Source organism: Seriola dumerili, unplaced genomic scaffold (assembly GCF_002260705.1).
Source record: "Seriola dumerili isolate Sdu_G_001 unplaced genomic scaffold, Sdu_1.0 BDQW01000155.1, whole genome shotgun sequence".
Classification (NCBI taxonomy): domain Eukaryota; kingdom Metazoa; phylum Chordata; class Actinopteri; order Carangiformes; family Carangidae; genus Seriola; species Seriola dumerili.
Window position 1 is genome coordinate 2,294,643 of NW_019174410.1, and position 17,595 is coordinate 2,312,237.

Below are 17,595 nucleotides of genomic sequence, written 5' to 3' on the forward strand. Positions count from 1 at the left end.
AACTGTTGCTTTTCTAGCTGCTTAACTTGTATTGTAAACAAGTGTAAAAAGAATACTTTACATATACAAAAACAAAAACAAGTAAACAGAGAATGTGATTCAGTGGTGCTCAGTGTATTATGAAAATATATGCTCCCTCTCTGCCCTGTATTACACAAGCCCCAGGCTCACAGCGCACAGAGATGCCTGCACTCCATAATTATTGACAGGTTTGATGTACTCAGCGAGTGGAAAGTAATGGGAAATTGGAGTTTCAGTTGTCTACCCCCGGGCCCATGACTGTAATGGAAAGATTAAAAGCAGTGGTCACATCACCCACCCACTGCCAAAACACTAGCCATTCCTCCCCGCCTCCCTGTTTATTCCCATCACCTCCATTTTTACTTTCTCCCAGCGACGCTAAATAGATTATAGAGGATTCGCTTATTTAAGGAGTTGAGCAAAAGCTCTGCGGTTTATTTTTGGATCATCCAAGAATAACAAACTACAGCCACAGCGCTTGAGGCACCAGAGGGATCTAATTGAAGTAAGGTACCTCTGCCTTGTGGGACAGTGTGGAGTAGTAGAGCAGCCAGTCAGTTAGGAGCTTAGTAGGTCAGCTGAGCGTTGTCTTTACTCTGTGTAGCACTCAGCTGGGATCACACTGTCATCTGTTGTCCCAGGACCTGCTGCACTGCACAGCTCCATCATGTCTCTGAGGCTCCTGCCTGCGATTATCATGGACAATGACGAGGATGATGATGGAAACTTCACAAAGTGGATGAGTAGTTACTGGGGTCACGGAGCAGAAGGCGGACACTCCAGAGAGAGAAAACGCAGCTTCAGAAGACCCGCAAAAGCACTAGCTGATCGAAGAGCATCACTCCCGACTGTGGTAAGGACCCCCAGCGGTTAATGGTGCATCTATATGAATTTGTTGAATATGTATTTAAACAGCAGCCACACACTTGTAATTTCATGTGTTTTCAATTTCTACTGTTTGTCACGTCTGAACGCAGCATGTAGTGTTTTTAAATCAACACAAAAATGCAGCATGTACCTCTTATCAATCAAAGGTAAATAAGTGGAAAATGTATAAAAGTGAAGTGCAGTACACTCAAAGACTAAGCATAAAGAAAGCCTGATTTTATTTACAGTATATTTCATGCATGCACGTATCTACTCTGCAGACGCTGGTATGAGCAGTATGCAGGCCATGGAGGTCTGTTACAGTGTTCAGTAATAGGATGTCCTGACCTGTGAGTTGCCTCCACCAGTGTCACATCAATAATGTCTGCTGATGCACAAGAACATAACACTTCCTCAGCGAACACGAAAACACACACACATACACACACAGACGCACAAATAGGAATCTTGTCAATAACTGATAATTATTGATAATATCAAACATGAGTGTATTAAACTTCCTGTGCTGTTAATTTGTAACATGCAAAACATCTGAAACAGAAACCTACAAAGAGAGCGGTTCTCCTCGCTCACCACTCGTCTTCAGTGCTCTGTGTAATGTGCAAATGCTTACGCTGACTTGTCGAGTTCACCGCCTCATGTGATTGATAGGATAGTTTTCAAATGAACGCCGTCTGGGCTTCGTTCTGTGTCTGCGCCGACGTATATGTGTAGGTTTTGGAGACAGATATTCCTGCCACAGGGAGGTCAGAGGTCAGTGGCAGCTACACAGCAGGATACTTGTGTCTGTGCTCGAGGACAATTTAGCGAGATGGATGTTTACCAAAATACAAACGTTTAGCCCGTCTGCTTCAGATGGAACAGTGAACTGAAATATTCTGTTTTAGTTTTACTGACAAATGTTGAATCACCTGCGATGATGCTGCATGATCAAGGCTCATGATGCAACTGTATGAGACTGATGATATATTTGTATATGATTAGAGTTGCACTTTGCTGCCTTTTGTTTTTTTGTGGGGTTTTTTTGTTTTTTTTAGGTTTGAGTTTTATTGTTGGGGAACCAAAGAAAATCCTCTGCGTTAAACGGCAGCAACGTGAAACAAAAGCAGCTGTGAAGAGACGTAACAACACGTGCTCGTATAGATCGGCCTCTACATGGCGTCAAACAAAACACTGACGGCTGCGACTTCCTTCCAGAACCACCTCAGCATGTGATCCAGAGGACGACCTGCAGATGGACGTGTAAATGTGCTGTGGAATAATCAAAGTGCAAACGACTGGTTTTCATGTAAAAACCAACAGAACATGACTAATGCTGGTCTTAAAGCAGCTCCCGTACAGTCAAGTCATGCAGAGGACACAGGCATCCACTGTGACGCCTCTGGAGTCAGTGGTTCAGCAGTAAATGATCAATGAGCGGAACAGATCTGAATTAAAACAAACTGCTTCGCCCTCTGAGGACCTGTGTTGTAACATATAAGTGTAATAATCAGATTATTGCTGTTGTGTAAATAATTAATGAACTGACTGGCCTGAGTGGAAATGTAAACTATAATTAGGTGGTTACTTTACTAACATGTTACTCAAGGGTATTAGTGAGTGAGTGATTAACCCCATTCACAGACAAAGGCTCAGAGTCATCTGTCTGGATTAATGTGCATTTACAGGAAACATGGAAACACGACAAGGTTGTTTTACTTTTAGCTGCGTCTGAATCAGTTTTTTTTTTAACCCTCTCTGTTTGATCCACAGTCACAATTAGACGCAATGAAGCTGAACAAGCTCCACGCGGCGACGATGGCACCCTCACCCAGCCACCTCAAGAGCAGAGAGGAGAAGGGGGAGGTCAGACCCCACCAGAGGGCTCGCCGCGCCTCCTCTGACGACAACAGCCGCTCAAAGTCGTCCATCCCGGAGAACCGCATCACCACCATCCCAGAGCTCACAGAGTCATTCGAGAAGAGACTCTGTGTTCGTGATAAGAGGACCATATCTCTGGTGAGCGGCAGCAGCCTAAAGTGAAGTCAGATTGTTGTAGATTATCCAGTTAACTGCGGGTCCGATCAGGTTCGGTGCACTCTGCCTTTCTAACGGGGCATTATGAAGCTCTTAAAGATTAAGCAGCTCTAAGAGAGAATCAAAAGGTGTGTTACCTTGATGTGTTGACAGGTTTAAACTGCACGGCATTTCCCAGAAGCTGTTCACATATTTCACATTTGATGGACATGTCTAGATCACTTCTTTTTTTGTCTCATATACTGTAAAAGTTGTGCATTTGCACTTTACCATCAAGTTCAGACCATTAGACTTTTGTAGAGTAAATACGCAAATGTTTTACAGTGAACTGTCATGTTATATGTCGTTTTGGTCAGGGGGATGAGTGGAAAATCAACTCTTTCTCTTACAGAACGATAACGACAAGTTGTGCCTGATCTGTCATGAGGACCTGCGTAAGAGTGGAGGAGTTCAAGAGCTGCACTGCACACACCGTTTCCACAAAGAGGTAAAACATCTCTGACCGGTCTGATCTGTTCGCGTGCCTCCCCCTGCTCTGTGTTTCCACTGCTCACACTTTCCCATTTTGCAAAGGAGTAGTCAGTTCTTCACTCCAGTCCCAGCATGTCATACATCAGATACCCGCGGTGCATGAAGGCCGCTCGCTCCCGGACATGCATGATGTGAAGTGGTATGAGATTTGCACACGTGTCTGTGGAAGCGTGGAGCACACTAACAGATTACTCCTTGACACTTACTGATTGCGATGTCTCTGTTTGGTGGGCGCTGAAGGCGGCTCGGAAGTTAGAGCAGTGTCGGCCCCGCAGCGGCAGCGAAGTGGTGGCTTCTCAGGTGAGGAGACTCTCGGACGAGAGGAGGAAGTCGGCGGACGGGCCGATCTGTATGGAGAAGGAGCAGCACACACCCCGGCGTCAACTTTCCCTGCGCAGACATCGCTGATATCACTCTGTGGAAGGAGGCGACTCACTGTGGGAAGAGAAGAGGGAGGATTTGTCTCAGGGCCTTGACTGTGCCTGACCTGATCCTGTGAACCTGCCCTGGCGGCCCTGTTGATGTGTCAGCTGTGGTTTCATCGTCACGTGTCAAAAGTCAAACATTGGAGGATTCGTCAGTCAGAATTTGTTAATAAAAGCACTTAAAATGTCTGAAAAAAGCCTTTGATATTTGGGGTTATAAAATATTTCTATTAGGCAAAACTAATGTAGAGGATGGAATTATCTGCACTTGAAGTTTCCTGCTTGAATTGACTTCCACTCACCTGCTGACGTATTACAAAATATATTTTACTTTAACACTGGCAGAGAATGTGCCTCTATATATTACCATGACTTCATAATTAGCTCATGTATGTAAATATCTTCCTGGTTACATTCATCACGTGGTTTAAAATATCACGCAATGAGAATATTTTCAATTTAGCAAAACCACAATATAATTTCAATTTTTAGTGTGAAGAGTGAAAAAAAAAAGGCACATACACTAGATTTAATTAGCAGATTTAATTAATATGTCTCAGCTGTTGTGAATTGGACTTTATATACTGTTCACTGTAGAGACGGAGGACTTGCAGGACGATGTATGTGACTGCCTGGAAGTTGTTTTAATGAACTCCAAAATGATGTGTATTTTTGTGTCTAAATAGTTTTGATGTTTGTTTTCTGTGTTGTGACAGAAAGTCGATTAATAACCAAGGAAATAAATTCTCAACTTTAAATGTATCCTCAGTGGATTTTACCTGCTTCATAACTGAGGAACCTTTTATGAGTCCATTCCTTCGAGAGTAAAACATGTGACAGCAGCGTCCTCGCAGCCCGGGGTCGGGTCAGTGTTGATCCTGTCGTGCAGATGCTCGCTGTAGGTCAACGTGTTAGAAATGACTTCCTGGACTCAATGAGGGAAATCAATACCTGCAGAAATCAGAAACATTCAGCCCGAGTGAACAGATGTAATAATGTCTTTTTAAATTGTGTTTCAGTGCATGGAGCAGTGGCTGTGGAAGAAACAGATGTGTCCCACATGTCGTGTCCATGTGTCCATACTGCAGCCTCTCTACTGTTCATCGTCCCGCACCAAAGTCCCGTAACCTCGGCCCTGCACCTACACTCGGTCCTGCACCTACACTCGGTCCTGCATGTCCATGTGACCCACTGACCCCAAGACCTTCACCACACCTCCATCCCTCTGCCTGAACTCTGGGAGGGTTTCATCAAGATTTCACTTGAGGAGGAAACTTTAATTTAATTTAATCTTCTGTCAAGGAAGGATGCTGGGCAAACACACTCACACTGTTTATTTATAAATCATATAAATGTCCAAAAGAATTGCATTTTTGCACGTGTCATTTACCTTAAAGTAGTAGTTTGACATTTTGGGAAATACTCAAAGAAATAGTCCAGCACCCAACCCCTTTGCACAGTTTTAACAAATGAGATGTTAGCACGAAGCTAGCAATTTCTGCCTGTTTCCAGTCTTTATGCTAAGCTAAGCTAACCAGCTGCTGGCTCCAGATACATATTTAGCTTACAGAGATGAGAGTGGTGTCAGTCCTCTCGTCCAACTCTCAGCAAGAGAGTAAATAACTATTCCTTTATTACTCACATAAATGAAACTTTGTTTTCCACCTCAACAGAGTTGATGTTGAACCCTAACGTCAGAGTGTCAACAGCATGTGAGTGTTTGCATATGCAAACTAATTGTGGCAAGTGTGTTTTTTATTAAAAGTAGACTTGGTCTTTGTTGACGACAAAACAAAGGGATTAGTCAGAAATAATAATAATCACAGCTTCATGATGACTAAGCTTTGCTAACGGGGTCGTGAGTGAGTGAAGCTTCATGTCTCATGCCTGTAAGTTATAAAAGTGAACGCCTCCTCCTCAGACTGTGAGCCTATAGTGATGCCCAGTTTTCCACCTGCTCCATCTTCCTGCCTTACCTCTGCTGTTGTTTTGCATGTGAAGCGTTTTGCATGTGAGGTCTAGTCGACTGTCGTCTCTACTCTGTCGGGCGTCCGAGCGTCTCTGCTGTGTTGCATGTCTGCCAAACGAGAGATTACAGCGTCTGATACATGTCCAGCAAATCTGGACTGCGTGTACCGTGGGGTCCAAAGAGTCTGTACATACAACACTGTATATAAATTTATAACTAACATTTAAAAATATAAAGAATTGTCTTTCGATGTATAGCATGTTGAATACTACATTACTTTTAATTTATTTGACTCATACTAGCTGTGGTTAATTCAGTCACTAACCAGTGAATCCTGCTGTGATCTGGTTTGTATTTCTGTCCAGCCAGAATGAATCTGTTGCACTCTGCAGATAAAGTTTATTAGGATTAGTTTTAGTATAAATGTAATTTATTTTTCACTTTTCTCAAAAGGACATGATTATAAGTCTATTTAAGCTACACTTGCTGCCCTCTCTGTGAGTCACACATTTGGGTTTTTGGACTGTCTTTCACGTGTGACCTATTAAACATTTTGTTGTTTGTCCTACATTTGAAAACATTTTTACTCAGACCCCAAAATAAAGAAAATCCCTGTGTAAAGCAGCTTCACATTGCCAAGACTTTAACGGCTGAAGTGACTCTACGATCAGCACAGAGGAAACCAGAGGTTGCATCAGTCCTCAGCTGCTGTGTTCACTGTCCGTCTCTGACTGTTGTGGTCTCGCATTCTTAAAATAAAGACACGCTGATGTGACACACCCTCGCTAAATGTGGTTTGGTTTGCTTTCAATTAACGTAAATCTTTCTGTCTTTATATGTTATTTACAGTAGTTACTGCATTTAATCACACTTTCACTGTTCTGATCACTGCAGCCTGTCAAAAGGCCAGTAGTAACAATATTCAAAGGTATTTAAATCCCATAATAACAATGGCAATAACTCCATTCCATTTAGGTGTCAGTAAGTAAAAAATCAAAGTCTCGCTGTTGTGTCTTTTGTAAATGGTCGAGGTGTTTAATACTTCCTGTTCTGTTTCTGAATTTACATGTAAATTTTCAACATGGACTTAATCATAAAGCAGATACTGTGAGTATATATCTATATTTTTGGGGCTTTTAATAACCTGGTAAGTTTCCAGTTAAAACCTGAATATGGTGGGTGTGTCATGCTGATATCAGTATTTTTGGCTTTGGCTATACTATGAGCCAGACTGGCTGTTTCCCCTGTTTCCAGTCTTTATGCTAAGCTAAGCTAAACAGCTACTGGCTGTAACTTCACATTTACAAAACAAATATGAGAAGAATATCAATCTTCTCATCTAACCCTCAGCATTATAAGCCTGCAGTGTGGAGTTTTAAATATAGATGTATAAGTTCCCCACAAGAACTTTAAATAAACAATGACCTGAATAGGCTACATGAAAAGATCCAAATAATTAAAAAACAAATTGAGAACTCTATTTTAGTCCATAATTGTCCGAGGGAGGTGTTGTGCTTCACAGTCATTGTCACAGTTCACTACAACATTGCACGCGCCTCTCCTCACTTCCATCACTGTAACACAGATTGTCTCGGTCTGGTGTGAAAGAAACAGCCGGGGGACCAAACCTCCACCTCCGGCCTGGAGATGACAAAGTCTTCCGGCGGCGGTGTACGTGCTGGAGGTCGTGTCCCGGCTCGGCCTGCCCTCGCTGGATGGAGAGTAGCGGTTTCCTCCGCGCAGGGAGGAAACCGAGGCGAGCACGAGCGCGAGCGGGCGGAGTGAAAGTGCACACGTGGACACCCGAGACTGACGTGGACTTCAGCCAATTGCAGCACGGACCGATGACGTCGGCTCTCCGCAGTCATCCAATGGGATAATGGTTTCCCGGAGAGTAAAAAGCCTGAACTGTTTTAGAGTCGGAAAAATAGGAGAAAAAAAAAAAAGAGGTTGTGAAACGAGTCTGGTCTGGAGGCGACGGGTCTCAGGCGAGAAAGCTGATGTTTACTTCATGTTTATCTGAAGAACAGAGGAGAAAACTTTTATATTTGCTGCAGGAAAATGATTTATATGAAGAGACAATAAGGATGCTTTGATTTCCCTGGTTGAACATACTTCCAGCAACTTTTCATCTCCAGAAACAAACACACTTGGGTAAGACCCCCCATTTTTTTTTATGAAGGACCTAAAGGCTACTGTTCTACTTAAACTTACCCAAAGAAACTTATTGTCTTTACTGTCTTATATATAGAAAATCATAAAAGTGTGTATAAAGTAAGTTTTTATGATGAAGTCTGCAGTGCAAACTCATCTTTATGCTGATTCTTTCCACCTAATCTAATCTAATCTCAGATGGTAAACCTCTCGTGGTAAAGCATTTCATGAGTTTTGAGCAGGCTATAGTGTGTATTCATGAACTTCACAGCTTCTGTCAGTTCTCCAGGAGCAAAAAAATATAGTGGGCACTTTATCGCTTAGAATTAAATTTCTTTAAGACGTACTGTACCTTTTGGTTTTGAAAGCCCAGTTCCTCTTTGAAACAGTTGAGGTCAAATATCTAAACAGCCTCACCATTTATATCCCCTTTGGAGCAGTAACAGTATAGACCAAAATACAAAATCATTATTATTTCACAAAGTATCTCAGTGTTATTACTGTATGCAGGACTGAAAAGAAGATAAATGACTATGACTGGTGGTTTCATAATCTTTAAAGACTAAGTATAATCACTAGTAATTTAATATACTTAAGAAAAGTAGAGAAGTATTAGCAAGTTTATGTATGAAAAGTAAAAGTGCTCGTGTAGAACAGGCCCTGTGAGTGATGCATTAACATGTATGCTGTACTATAATATTGTAGTTGGTCAAGGTGTGGCTGAATTAAACTGCACGTACTTGGGTAGTTTAATCTTTTACAGAGCGTCGACCCTTATAAACTGTTTGTAAAATCTTTATCTGAAGAGTAACTAGCAGTTCAATAAGTGAAATGGAGGAAAAAGTGCAGACCTTCCCTCAGAGATGAAGTGTAGCACGAAAGTAAAGCACAAATCCTTGAGTAGGCTACAATATTAGAGTAAGTGCACTTAGTTCCTTTTCAACACTAATAATATAATAAAACTGTTTATTTATTTACTGAAACGTCGGACATGCAGAAGTGTGTGAATTAGTGAATCTGGAAACAAGACAGCGCAGATGTTGTGGTTGATTAAATCAGCCAGACACTCGACGCTCTTCCAGCAGTACTCCAGTGACATGATGGAGTGATTGCCATGGCGACTGAAGTGTTTTCCTCAATCTGTTGCGGATGCGCCAGCAAAGGGCCGCGTTAAACAGATGAGTTCGGTTTAACATCTGAAAGAATCTGTTTGTATTATGTGTCCTCCACTTTGTTGCTGCGGGACACAATATTGTTTGTCATCTCCATCACAAAGGAAACTGCAGCCACTCTTAAGGGTATTAAGAGCTTCATGAACCTGTTCACGAAGCTCTTAATACTCATTTCATATTTACGATGAAACCGTGAGGAGGTACACAATGGATCAAAGAGGGCACAACCCACGACTGAAATGGTAGCCTGTTTGTTTTTGATCGTTTCTCCCTTTTTTGGACAAACGTTTGTTCCTTTGAGAGAATAGACGGCTTAGACTGCACATCAATCACGAGCTGTTTTAATTGCTGAGGAAACGATTGTTAATCATTACTGAGGAGAACATGTGATCAGAGGTATAACCCAGAAATAAATAGAAAAACTGCTCTATAGCTTCACACGTTGAAGGGTAAAGGTGCAAGCCTCTTGACGCTTTAACAGCTTTCTTCCCTTGTGTAGACACACTTCTACCAAGGTAAGCTGAGGGGCTGTTGCCAACACACACACTAATTATGTCTGATTATGCTGTTTAACTAAATTGCAGGCACTCCTGCACGTTTCCCCTCTCATTTCAGCTAAAAATACTGTACACCCCCAAGCTACCGGAGGAACACTTTGTATAAATGATATGCCAAATTTTTATACTAGGTGAAATTATCTCGTTTGTTTTCATACCTGTATTTAGAAGAAACCGAGATTCTTTACCTGCTGGTTTGATATAGAAACAATATTGAGAATAAAGTAATCTGTTTTCTACTGTGGTGCAAGAAGAAAAAGTGATTGTTACAGAAGCAACGGTAGTTCTTCAGTTATCCATAACGACTGCTAATAGATCTGATGCCTCCCATGATCCAGGTGTTGCGAGTCATGGGGAGTTTCAAGGGCCACGCACTCCCTGGGAGCTTCTTCCTCGTGGCTGGGATCTGGTGGACAGGAAAGTACTCCCTCTGGCACGCCACCCGCAGGAACAAGAACATTGGATCGACTCGATTGGCCAGCAGAGCCTCACAGCGCCGCCTGGAGATCATCGAAAGCTCTGTCATACTCTTCTTCTCTTTTGTTGGTAAGCAGGTCTTTATATTCCCTTAGGAAACATTTAGAAAAGACTGTACTAGGCAGGTGTTTACAGTATCCACTCTTTAATAAAGGAGATCTGAGTGTTTCCTCTGCCGTGTTCCCCAGGGATGCTGGCAGAGCAGTTTGCTGCGGGTGGACCGGGGCTCCAGTTGTACGACTTTGCAGAGAAACACTGGGAACAACTGATGAACTGGCAGCACGCCACCATGTACCTCTTCTTTGGCCTGGCTGGGACTGTGTCTCTGGTTATCCACACCACAGAGGCTGCTCCGCTGGCTCTGGATAGGTTAATGCTGGCCATCGCTTTCTTTAATGAAGGTACAGTCAGTCTTCATTTTGATGTTGTATTTATTTAGATTGTACTCAGGTATCCCATCCTCAACACCACCTGTCATGTTCCAAACTTGTTCATCTGAACTAATTTTAAAATGTATGCTATTTAACACGATTAATATTGTTTCATACAGTTTATCTGTCAGTGTTTTGGTTGGTTTGGTCAAGTTTGCATTTGTACTACTAGTAGCAGAAGCTAGACTTCCATCATTTATCCTTTACATTTAGCTAGCATTAGCTATTTCAATTATTTATCCACTTCACTTTAGCTATTTATTCCAAGTCTTTATCAGGTATGTTTAGCTATTTATTTTAACTATGTATTCATTACTTTTAGCCTTCAACTGTTGACCCAGTCCTTCTGTCTACAGCTAATGCCACGACTTGTCCGTTACATATAGCTCCATCAGTATTTATCTGTTACTACTGTTCATTTTTAACAATTTATCCATTACATTTAGCTATAATGTTAACTATTGAATGAACTATGAGCTGTGTATGCATTAGTTTCAGAAATTAATTTTAACCATTTACCCATCACTTTTAGCTAACTAATCAAATTTGGTTTCCATTACTTAGCTTAAGTTTTAGTTAAATTACTGTTAGCTAAAGTTAAAACTATCTTAACTGTTTAGTCATTTATTAGGTATCTATAGCTATTTCAATCATTTATCCATTACTTTCTGCTGACATCAATTGTTTGAACTGCATATGAATTAGTTTTAGAAATTATTTGTTGCAATTTATCCATTACTTAGATAGAGTTTTAGCTAAATTACTGTTAGCTAAAGATTTAGCTAATTGCATTTAAGTATTTATTTTAACCATTTAACCATTACTTTTAGCTAACTATTGTAATGATCCATTACTTTTACCTGAAGTTAACTATTTGACTGTATTATTCATTAATTTAGCTAGAAATTTCAACCATTTATCCAGTACTTTTTATCTGTTTTGTCTTCTCTGCTTGCTAGTTGAGTTAGTTGAGCTACTCTACTCTAATATTTCCCTGTGCTCCCAGGTAACTGGAGAATTACTAATGACATAGAGGATTAATATCATTAATATCTGTTTTATTAGATCAAAAGAGACTCACTCAGAAAAGGCACATGGATGCACGGTTATAACTTTGGATAACAAAACAAAAATACATTAAAGATGCTTTTTGACAGTTTGTCAGCATCATACTAACAAAGTGATAAATGGATGAAAACATATTTTACTTTTCTCATCTATGTTCTCATGATATCTTTCCTTTGTTTATGCAGGATTTCTCTTCCTCTACCATCTCCATGGCAGAAGTATGCTGGACGTCCATGTGCATCAACTCCTGCTCTATGCCGTCTTTGGAGAGGCTCTTGTTGCCTGCCTGGAGGTCTTCCACCGAGGCAACATCATTCTGGAGCTGCTGCGGTGCACCCTCACTATCCTGCAGGGAAGCTGGTTCTGGCAGGTACGTCTGAATGTGTTGATGTACGAGCAGAAGTTCATGGCGGAGGTCTGTCCTAACTCCTGACGTTACCCTCTCTTTGCACACAGATCGGTTTTGTGCTGTACCCTCCCAGTGGCCCTGAGTGGGACCTAAAGGATCACAACAATATGATGTTCATCACCATGTGTTACTCCTGGCACCTCGCCTTCGCCATGCTCGTCGTGAGCGTGCTCTATTGCACCGTCAGCTGGTGAGAACCTACTCTATACCAGACGGCCTATAAGCTGCTGCTCGTGTATTTGTCCTGGAAGTCTTACAGATTCATCCACACTGGGATTAACAAGTTGAGCAGCTCTAATGTGGTGTTTGTTTTGCTTTCTCTGTAGTGTGGTTCGCTCCAGATTGAAGAGGACTCCTCCGATGGAAATGGGACTCCTGAAGCCCAGAGAGAGGGATGCAGAGTCAGAGGATGAGATTTTATGAAGAGGACTGTTGCTCACCCACATTGTGACTCATATATATCACAGTATCAGGGATGTAATGTTTGCAGCAATAGGACAGGAATCAAGGCATGCAGACAAAAAAAGGGACAAGGACACGGTTTCTGGATGCTTTCCTTTAGAAACACTTGTATATCTCTACCTCTGCCTTATTTAATCAGCTGTACACCGCCTTTAGCCTCACTCTTATTGTGCATTGCTATTTATTCTGCTGTGGCCTGATACTTTGCATATATTCTGTCATATCCGTTTAATATTAATTTGCACACACAGTATAAGTGAACTCATAAGGATTTGTGGATTGCATGCTTTACATTTGACCCGCCCAACTTTTCTTGTCAGACATGTTGGTGTTCAGTAGTGCCATCTTGTGGTGAAAACAGATAATATTAGTACAGCAGACATTACTTGAAGGTATTTTTATGTGGCTTTTTTGTTTCATAATTTTAGGAAGTTGACTCATATGTGTAAAACAAACCCAATGCCAAACAATAAGAATTTTGTTAAAATTCTTTAAATAGCCTGTCTTCATTTGTGCAGAATGTATTGTCTATGTGTAGGGACAAACTGTGTGTCAGTGATAGTCAACATGGTGTTTATAGTAACCTCATCATACACTTTCTTACCATTTAAATAGTTATAATAGGATTATTCATAGAAGTCATGCTACTATAAATGTCATTTACCTTTTGTCACTATAGTGACATCACAAAACATCACATTAAAAGCAAATCATCACTCATGCATCACATAATCATCCCAGCAGGAGGTAGTCGTTTTATCCTGTGGCTGATGAACTGCCCCTCAGACTTACCCTTGTCAGGACAGCATACATACTATATGTACTGGCAGCAGGGGTCAACAAAGATCTTCTATGTTGAAGAGGAGTAATCACTCAGTGCTTAACAGGGTGGCCCGTGTCTGATGGCACTGGGTTGGACACTGAAGTTTACTTTGATGCAAATGTATTTTGTTATAACAAGCAGTCTGGTCGCTGCAAACTTGAAACAGTTGCATATTAGAGATGTAACTAATGATTGTCATGATTGATTATGAAGCTCCTGGTTATTTTCTTGATAGATCAACTCACAAAAACATTATCATTATGTCATTATCACTGCAGCAGTCTAAAAACCAAATATATCCAGCTGATTATCAGATAAGACAGAGAAGAACAACAAATCATCACAATTAAACGAAAGAATATTTAGTATTGTGGCATAAAAATAGCTGAATATCATAATATCATAAATAAATAATCAAAATAGTTGTTGATTATTTTTTTTATTGATTGATACTCATCACATATTTACAGTATTTACATAATATATACTCATACTCATTATCACTAAGGTGATAATAGCCTATATATATATATATACATTTCAACTAAATAGCTAAAATAGATCAACTAATATTAAAACTTAACTAGTTTCTATAGAAAGCTGTATTTTAATGTGCATAAGATTTTCTTTTTAACACTTTAATCTGGTTAAATATCCGTGTTCTGCTTTAAGATTCTTTTAAATGGCTGGAAAAAAAAAAAGTGAGACCTCCTGCTGCTTCTCCGCCCAGGTGTGACTAGACGGATTTCATCCACCTGGCCAGGTAAGCAGTCAGACTCCCAGCTGACATGTGACGTTGTCCATCCACGCACAGATTTGAGGAAACCGGCTACTTTTGTCTGTCGCTCCAGGAAACGATCACATCTGTCATCGATCCGGACGAGTTTGATCGATCCTCAGCAATGGATAAATTAAAATCGGTTTTAAGTGGAGAAGAGGCGCGCAGAGATGACCGGACCGTCTTAGAGGTAAAACTGAACTCTGACTTCAGGCCACTTTGTTCAGACTGTGAATCCCAGCTGATAGCTGTCTCTGTCCCTGCAGACCGTGAACGAGGCCTCCACTTTGGGCTGGGGCACACGTTTGAAGGGATTCGTCGCCTGTTTTGTGGTGGGGGCCGCCTGCACCATTTTGGTAAGGATCTGTATTAGTTTCTGCGTTGATCTACAACTGGTGTGATTTTTGTGCTCCACACGAAGAGGAAGAAGAGGCAGGGAGAGGTGATGTGACCTTACAGGTTCTTCTTGCTCAGAGGAATGTGGAGGATGTGATGTTCATTCCTCCGGCAGCACTAACCTGTCCTGCAGCTGCAGCTCACAGTCAAACGTAGTACAGTTTTGTTTAACACATTTACAGCAGTAGGGCACCATTGTATTTTTGATTATTGACCTTCTTTTTAAAAGTATAGGCATATATATAAATATATTTTCTATATTTATTTCTTTATTCAATGTATGTGTAAGGGTATGTATTTTCAAAAAATAGTCATATACTTGTGGCTTTATTATTATCTCTGCATTAATCAACTACCTGTGGACGTACAGTCTGACCATTACTCCTAGAGATAAAAGTGAAATCCCAGATGCTGACCCTTGTGTAGAATCCAAATTTTTCATTATTTCATAATTTTTTTGGGAGGATTCAAATATCATCCAAATAAACTACTTTTACAGTAAATATTTTATACTAACCATCCATTTCATGAAACAGACACACCAAAGATATGAAAAAACATGCTGGTTGTGATACCTCGAGTGGAGGTGTCTCACAAACTGAGGCCTTTTAGGAGATTTTCTTCCTCTACTACACATAAAACATGCCATTCATGTGGGTGAAGAATCAGCTTTCTTCTTCTCTGTCCTGCAGGGAGTTTGTATGCTCTTCATCCCCAGGATCGGACTCATGCTCTTCATCGTCTTTTACACTTTTGGAAACATATGTGCTCTGTGCAGGTCAGTGTCCACAGCTGTAAAGCAGCTGGAATTGCGATGTGTTTTATTTGAAGATGAGCTCTTGATCATGTGAAGAGGAGTGAGCATCAGTGTGGGCAGTACGTACTTGTTGAATATAAACATTTCTAAACATTTGTCAACCTATGACTGTGTTGAACAGCACCATGTTTCTGATGGGGCCACTGAAGCAGCTGAAGAGGATGTGTGACAAAACAAGAGCCCTGGCCACCACTATCATGATTGTAAGTGCTCATGTTTATTTTTTTTTCCTTCTACTCTCTTACACACTCCATTACTGCTTTTTACATTGAGAAGGCTTTTCCACTCTGTAAATATCAAACCTGGACAGATCCATTTACTGTTGTAAAGGAAAATGTGACGACATAGTGTTTTTTGTTTTCTATCTGTCCAGGAAATGTCCTCAAGCATAATCACACATGAAACTGAAACTTGCAGTTATTGCAGTTAGAATTTAGACAATTAATGATAAAAAAAAATGGATTATGGATTATTTATTATCATGGAGTCAAAATCATCAAATAAAATCAAAGATAAAAGATATAGAAATAAATAAATAAATAAAGCAACTTTTATAATTCAGATTATAAAGATTGTGTAAATAACTGATGACGGACAGCCATCAATCAGTGTAAGTCCATGTTGTTGATTACATGTGTCTCATTCATTGCTCTAGACTTGCCTTGTGTTGACTCTCTGTGCAGCTTTCTGGGTGAGTGAGCAAAAACAACAGTTACCACTGTCTAACTTCAGTAAACAACTGATTTGATTGTACACAATGAAGTAAATGATACACTATTGTTTAAGTCCAGTCTTTCACAGCAGTGTTTCCTTCTTACAGTGGAAGAACTTTGGACTTGCTTTGTTATTTTGCATCTTGCAAGTCTTGTCATTTTCCTGGTAGGTCCCAGTTTCTCTTGAATGTTCACTGATTGTTTCAGTCTGACGTCTCTGTCAGTGTGTGACACAGGTGTGTTTTGTATCCAGGTACAGCCTGTCGTACATCCCGTGTGTCAGGTTTGTTATTTTAATTATGTTTCTCCAAATCGGCTGCACCAGTGTTCAGAATCAAAATGTTATTCAAAACCTGTCTGATTCATGTGAATTACTCTGCAGGGAGGCGATACTGAAGATGGTGGCGATCTGCTTGAAATGAGCCCCATTTCTGTTCTAAAGGTTCAGGCTGGATGAAGTGAAGGGGGCAGGTCTCTCACTGAAGTCACTGAAACAGCCTTGATGAGTCCGGGACTCTTCTGTTTCTTTTTCTTTTATGCTTCATTAATTGAGCCGATTGAGTTTTGGAAGGTATTGATTACTCCAGTTTATACCATTTTTAATGAGTGTGGGCTTATTATGTAACATGCTGAATGTAAATATTTGTAATAAATGAACACCAGTGGTTTTGTAAACGAACAGATGACAACCTCATTATTTCCATCACAGAGAGGAATAAATGTATGCACAGTAAATATATTTGAGCTTCAGAAGTGTGAATTGAAATTTGCCAGTTTATGTTAAAAATGTAGTGACCTGCATCGTGTAGTGTAAGATTTGGACCCTGAAAGTTGTTTTTGATCCTGAGGAACAGTTCAGACGACTAACCTGTTTATTCTAACAGTGGAAAACGTGGACATGTCCAACATGTTGCAAGAATAGCTGTTGTTTTTCTATATTGCTCTGAAAGAAAGTTTACTTCTACAATACTCTTCTGATGTTAAATAACATTTATGTGAATCACAAACATAGTTCACGGATTCATTCCTTGAATTGCTAATGAATAATGTTTAACGCTGCTCAAATGTTGCTTCATCAAGTTATATTCAGAAGCACAACTATGGGCATGAAAACGACAATATCTGTCCTTTTGTTCACTCAACTGTGTTTTTTGTGTTTGTAGTCCATTTCTATAGACTTTGTATCATATTCTACAAGCTTTTTATTCCTCAGCTTCTACAGTCAGTCAGCCTTTCAGTAGGTTGTTCCCTTCATTTATTACAGTTTAATTAAATCTAAGGTGCAGTGCTGAGAGTTGGACAGATGAGGGCACCACATACCATTTAATTCAGCATGTTTGACCCCAGACTGTATGACAGAGTGGAACTGCAGCTGTACTCAATGTAACGTGCAGATGTATATGTTTGTTTATATAAGGTTTTATTTGATATATTTTTTATTATAAGTAAGCCTACATGATAACCACATTACAAGAGCAAGTAAACTAC

The 17,595-nt window shown here is 40.4% G+C and overlaps 3 protein-coding genes across 4 annotated transcripts; all 3 read left to right on the forward strand.

Annotated features, from left to right (window-relative positions):
* The first annotated feature begins 428 nt into the window (after window positions 1-428).
* lnp1 (leukemia NUP98 fusion partner 1) lies at window positions 429-6,605 on the forward strand. 2 transcript variants are annotated; one of them, XM_022751469.1, is made up of 4 exons: window positions 429-874; window positions 2,662-2,907; window positions 3,317-3,412; window positions 4,901-6,605. In XM_022751469.1, the coding sequence occupies exons 1-4, from the start codon at window positions 689-691 to the stop codon at window positions 5,006-5,008; spliced, it is 636 nt and encodes a 211-aa protein (XP_022607190.1). In that variant the 5' UTR covers window positions 429-688; the 3' UTR covers window positions 5,009-6,605. The 2 variants fall into 2 exon arrangements, with proteins under 2 accessions (XP_022607190.1, XP_022607189.1); XM_022751468.1 differs by lacking the exon at window positions 4,901-6,605 and adding an exon at window positions 3,697-4,493.
* Window positions 6,606-7,810: 1,205 nt separating this feature from the next.
* Window positions 7,811-13,149, forward strand: tmem45a (transmembrane protein 45A). Its single transcript, XM_022751467.1, has 6 exons — window positions 7,811-8,004; window positions 10,072-10,279; window positions 10,399-10,611; window positions 11,895-12,079; window positions 12,166-12,308; window positions 12,445-13,149. The coding sequence occupies exons 2-6, from the start codon at window positions 10,084-10,086 to the stop codon at window positions 12,539-12,541; spliced, it is 834 nt and encodes a 277-aa protein (XP_022607188.1). The 5' UTR covers window positions 7,811-8,004; window positions 10,072-10,083; the 3' UTR covers window positions 12,542-13,149.
* A 1,040-nt stretch (window positions 13,150-14,189) lies between these two features.
* Window positions 14,190-16,765, forward strand: LOC111226385 (vesicle transport protein SFT2B-like). Its single transcript, XM_022751497.1, has 8 exons — window positions 14,190-14,371; window positions 14,448-14,537; window positions 15,270-15,355; window positions 15,516-15,597; window positions 16,050-16,085; window positions 16,215-16,273; window positions 16,361-16,390; window positions 16,490-16,765. Exons 1-8 carry the CDS (start codon window positions 14,306-14,308, stop codon window positions 16,527-16,529), a joined length of 489 nt encoding a protein of 162 aa, XP_022607218.1. The 5' UTR covers window positions 14,190-14,305; the 3' UTR covers window positions 16,530-16,765.
* Window positions 16,766-17,595: the final 830 nt, after the last annotated feature.

Excerpts from the sequence above, each read along its gene's own strand:
- lnp1 (XM_022751468.1), top strand. The coding sequence starts at position 689 with ATGTCTCTGAGGCTCCTGCCTGCGATTATCATGGACAATGACGAGGAT. Across the intron at positions 875-2,661 it reads GAGCATCACTCCCGACTGTG|TCACAATTAGACGCAATGAA; the intron begins GTAAGGACCCCC and ends TTTGATCCACAG. Across the intron at positions 2,908-3,316 it reads ATAAGAGGACCATATCTCTG|AACGATAACGACAAGTTGTG; the intron begins GTGAGCGGCAGC and ends TTTCTCTTACAG.
- tmem45a (XM_022751467.1), top strand. The coding sequence starts at position 10,084 with ATGGGGAGTTTCAAGGGCCACGCACTCCCTGGGAGCTTCTTCCTCGTG. Across the intron at positions 10,612-11,894 it reads CATCGCTTTCTTTAATGAAG|GATTTCTCTTCCTCTACCAT; the intron begins GTACAGTCAGTC and ends TTGTTTATGCAG. Across the intron at positions 12,309-12,444 it reads CTCTATTGCACCGTCAGCTG|TGTGGTTCGCTCCAGATTGA; the intron begins GTGAGAACCTAC and ends CTTTCTCTGTAG.
- LOC111226385 (XM_022751497.1), top strand. The coding sequence starts at position 14,306 with ATGGATAAATTAAAATCGGTTTTAAGTGGAGAAGAGGCGCGCAGAGAT. Across the intron at positions 14,538-15,269 it reads GGGCCGCCTGCACCATTTTG|GGAGTTTGTATGCTCTTCAT; the intron begins GTAAGGATCTGT and ends TCTGTCCTGCAG. Across the intron at positions 16,391-16,489 it reads TCGTACATCCCGTGTGTCAG|GGAGGCGATACTGAAGATGG; the intron begins GTTTGTTATTTT and ends ATTACTCTGCAG.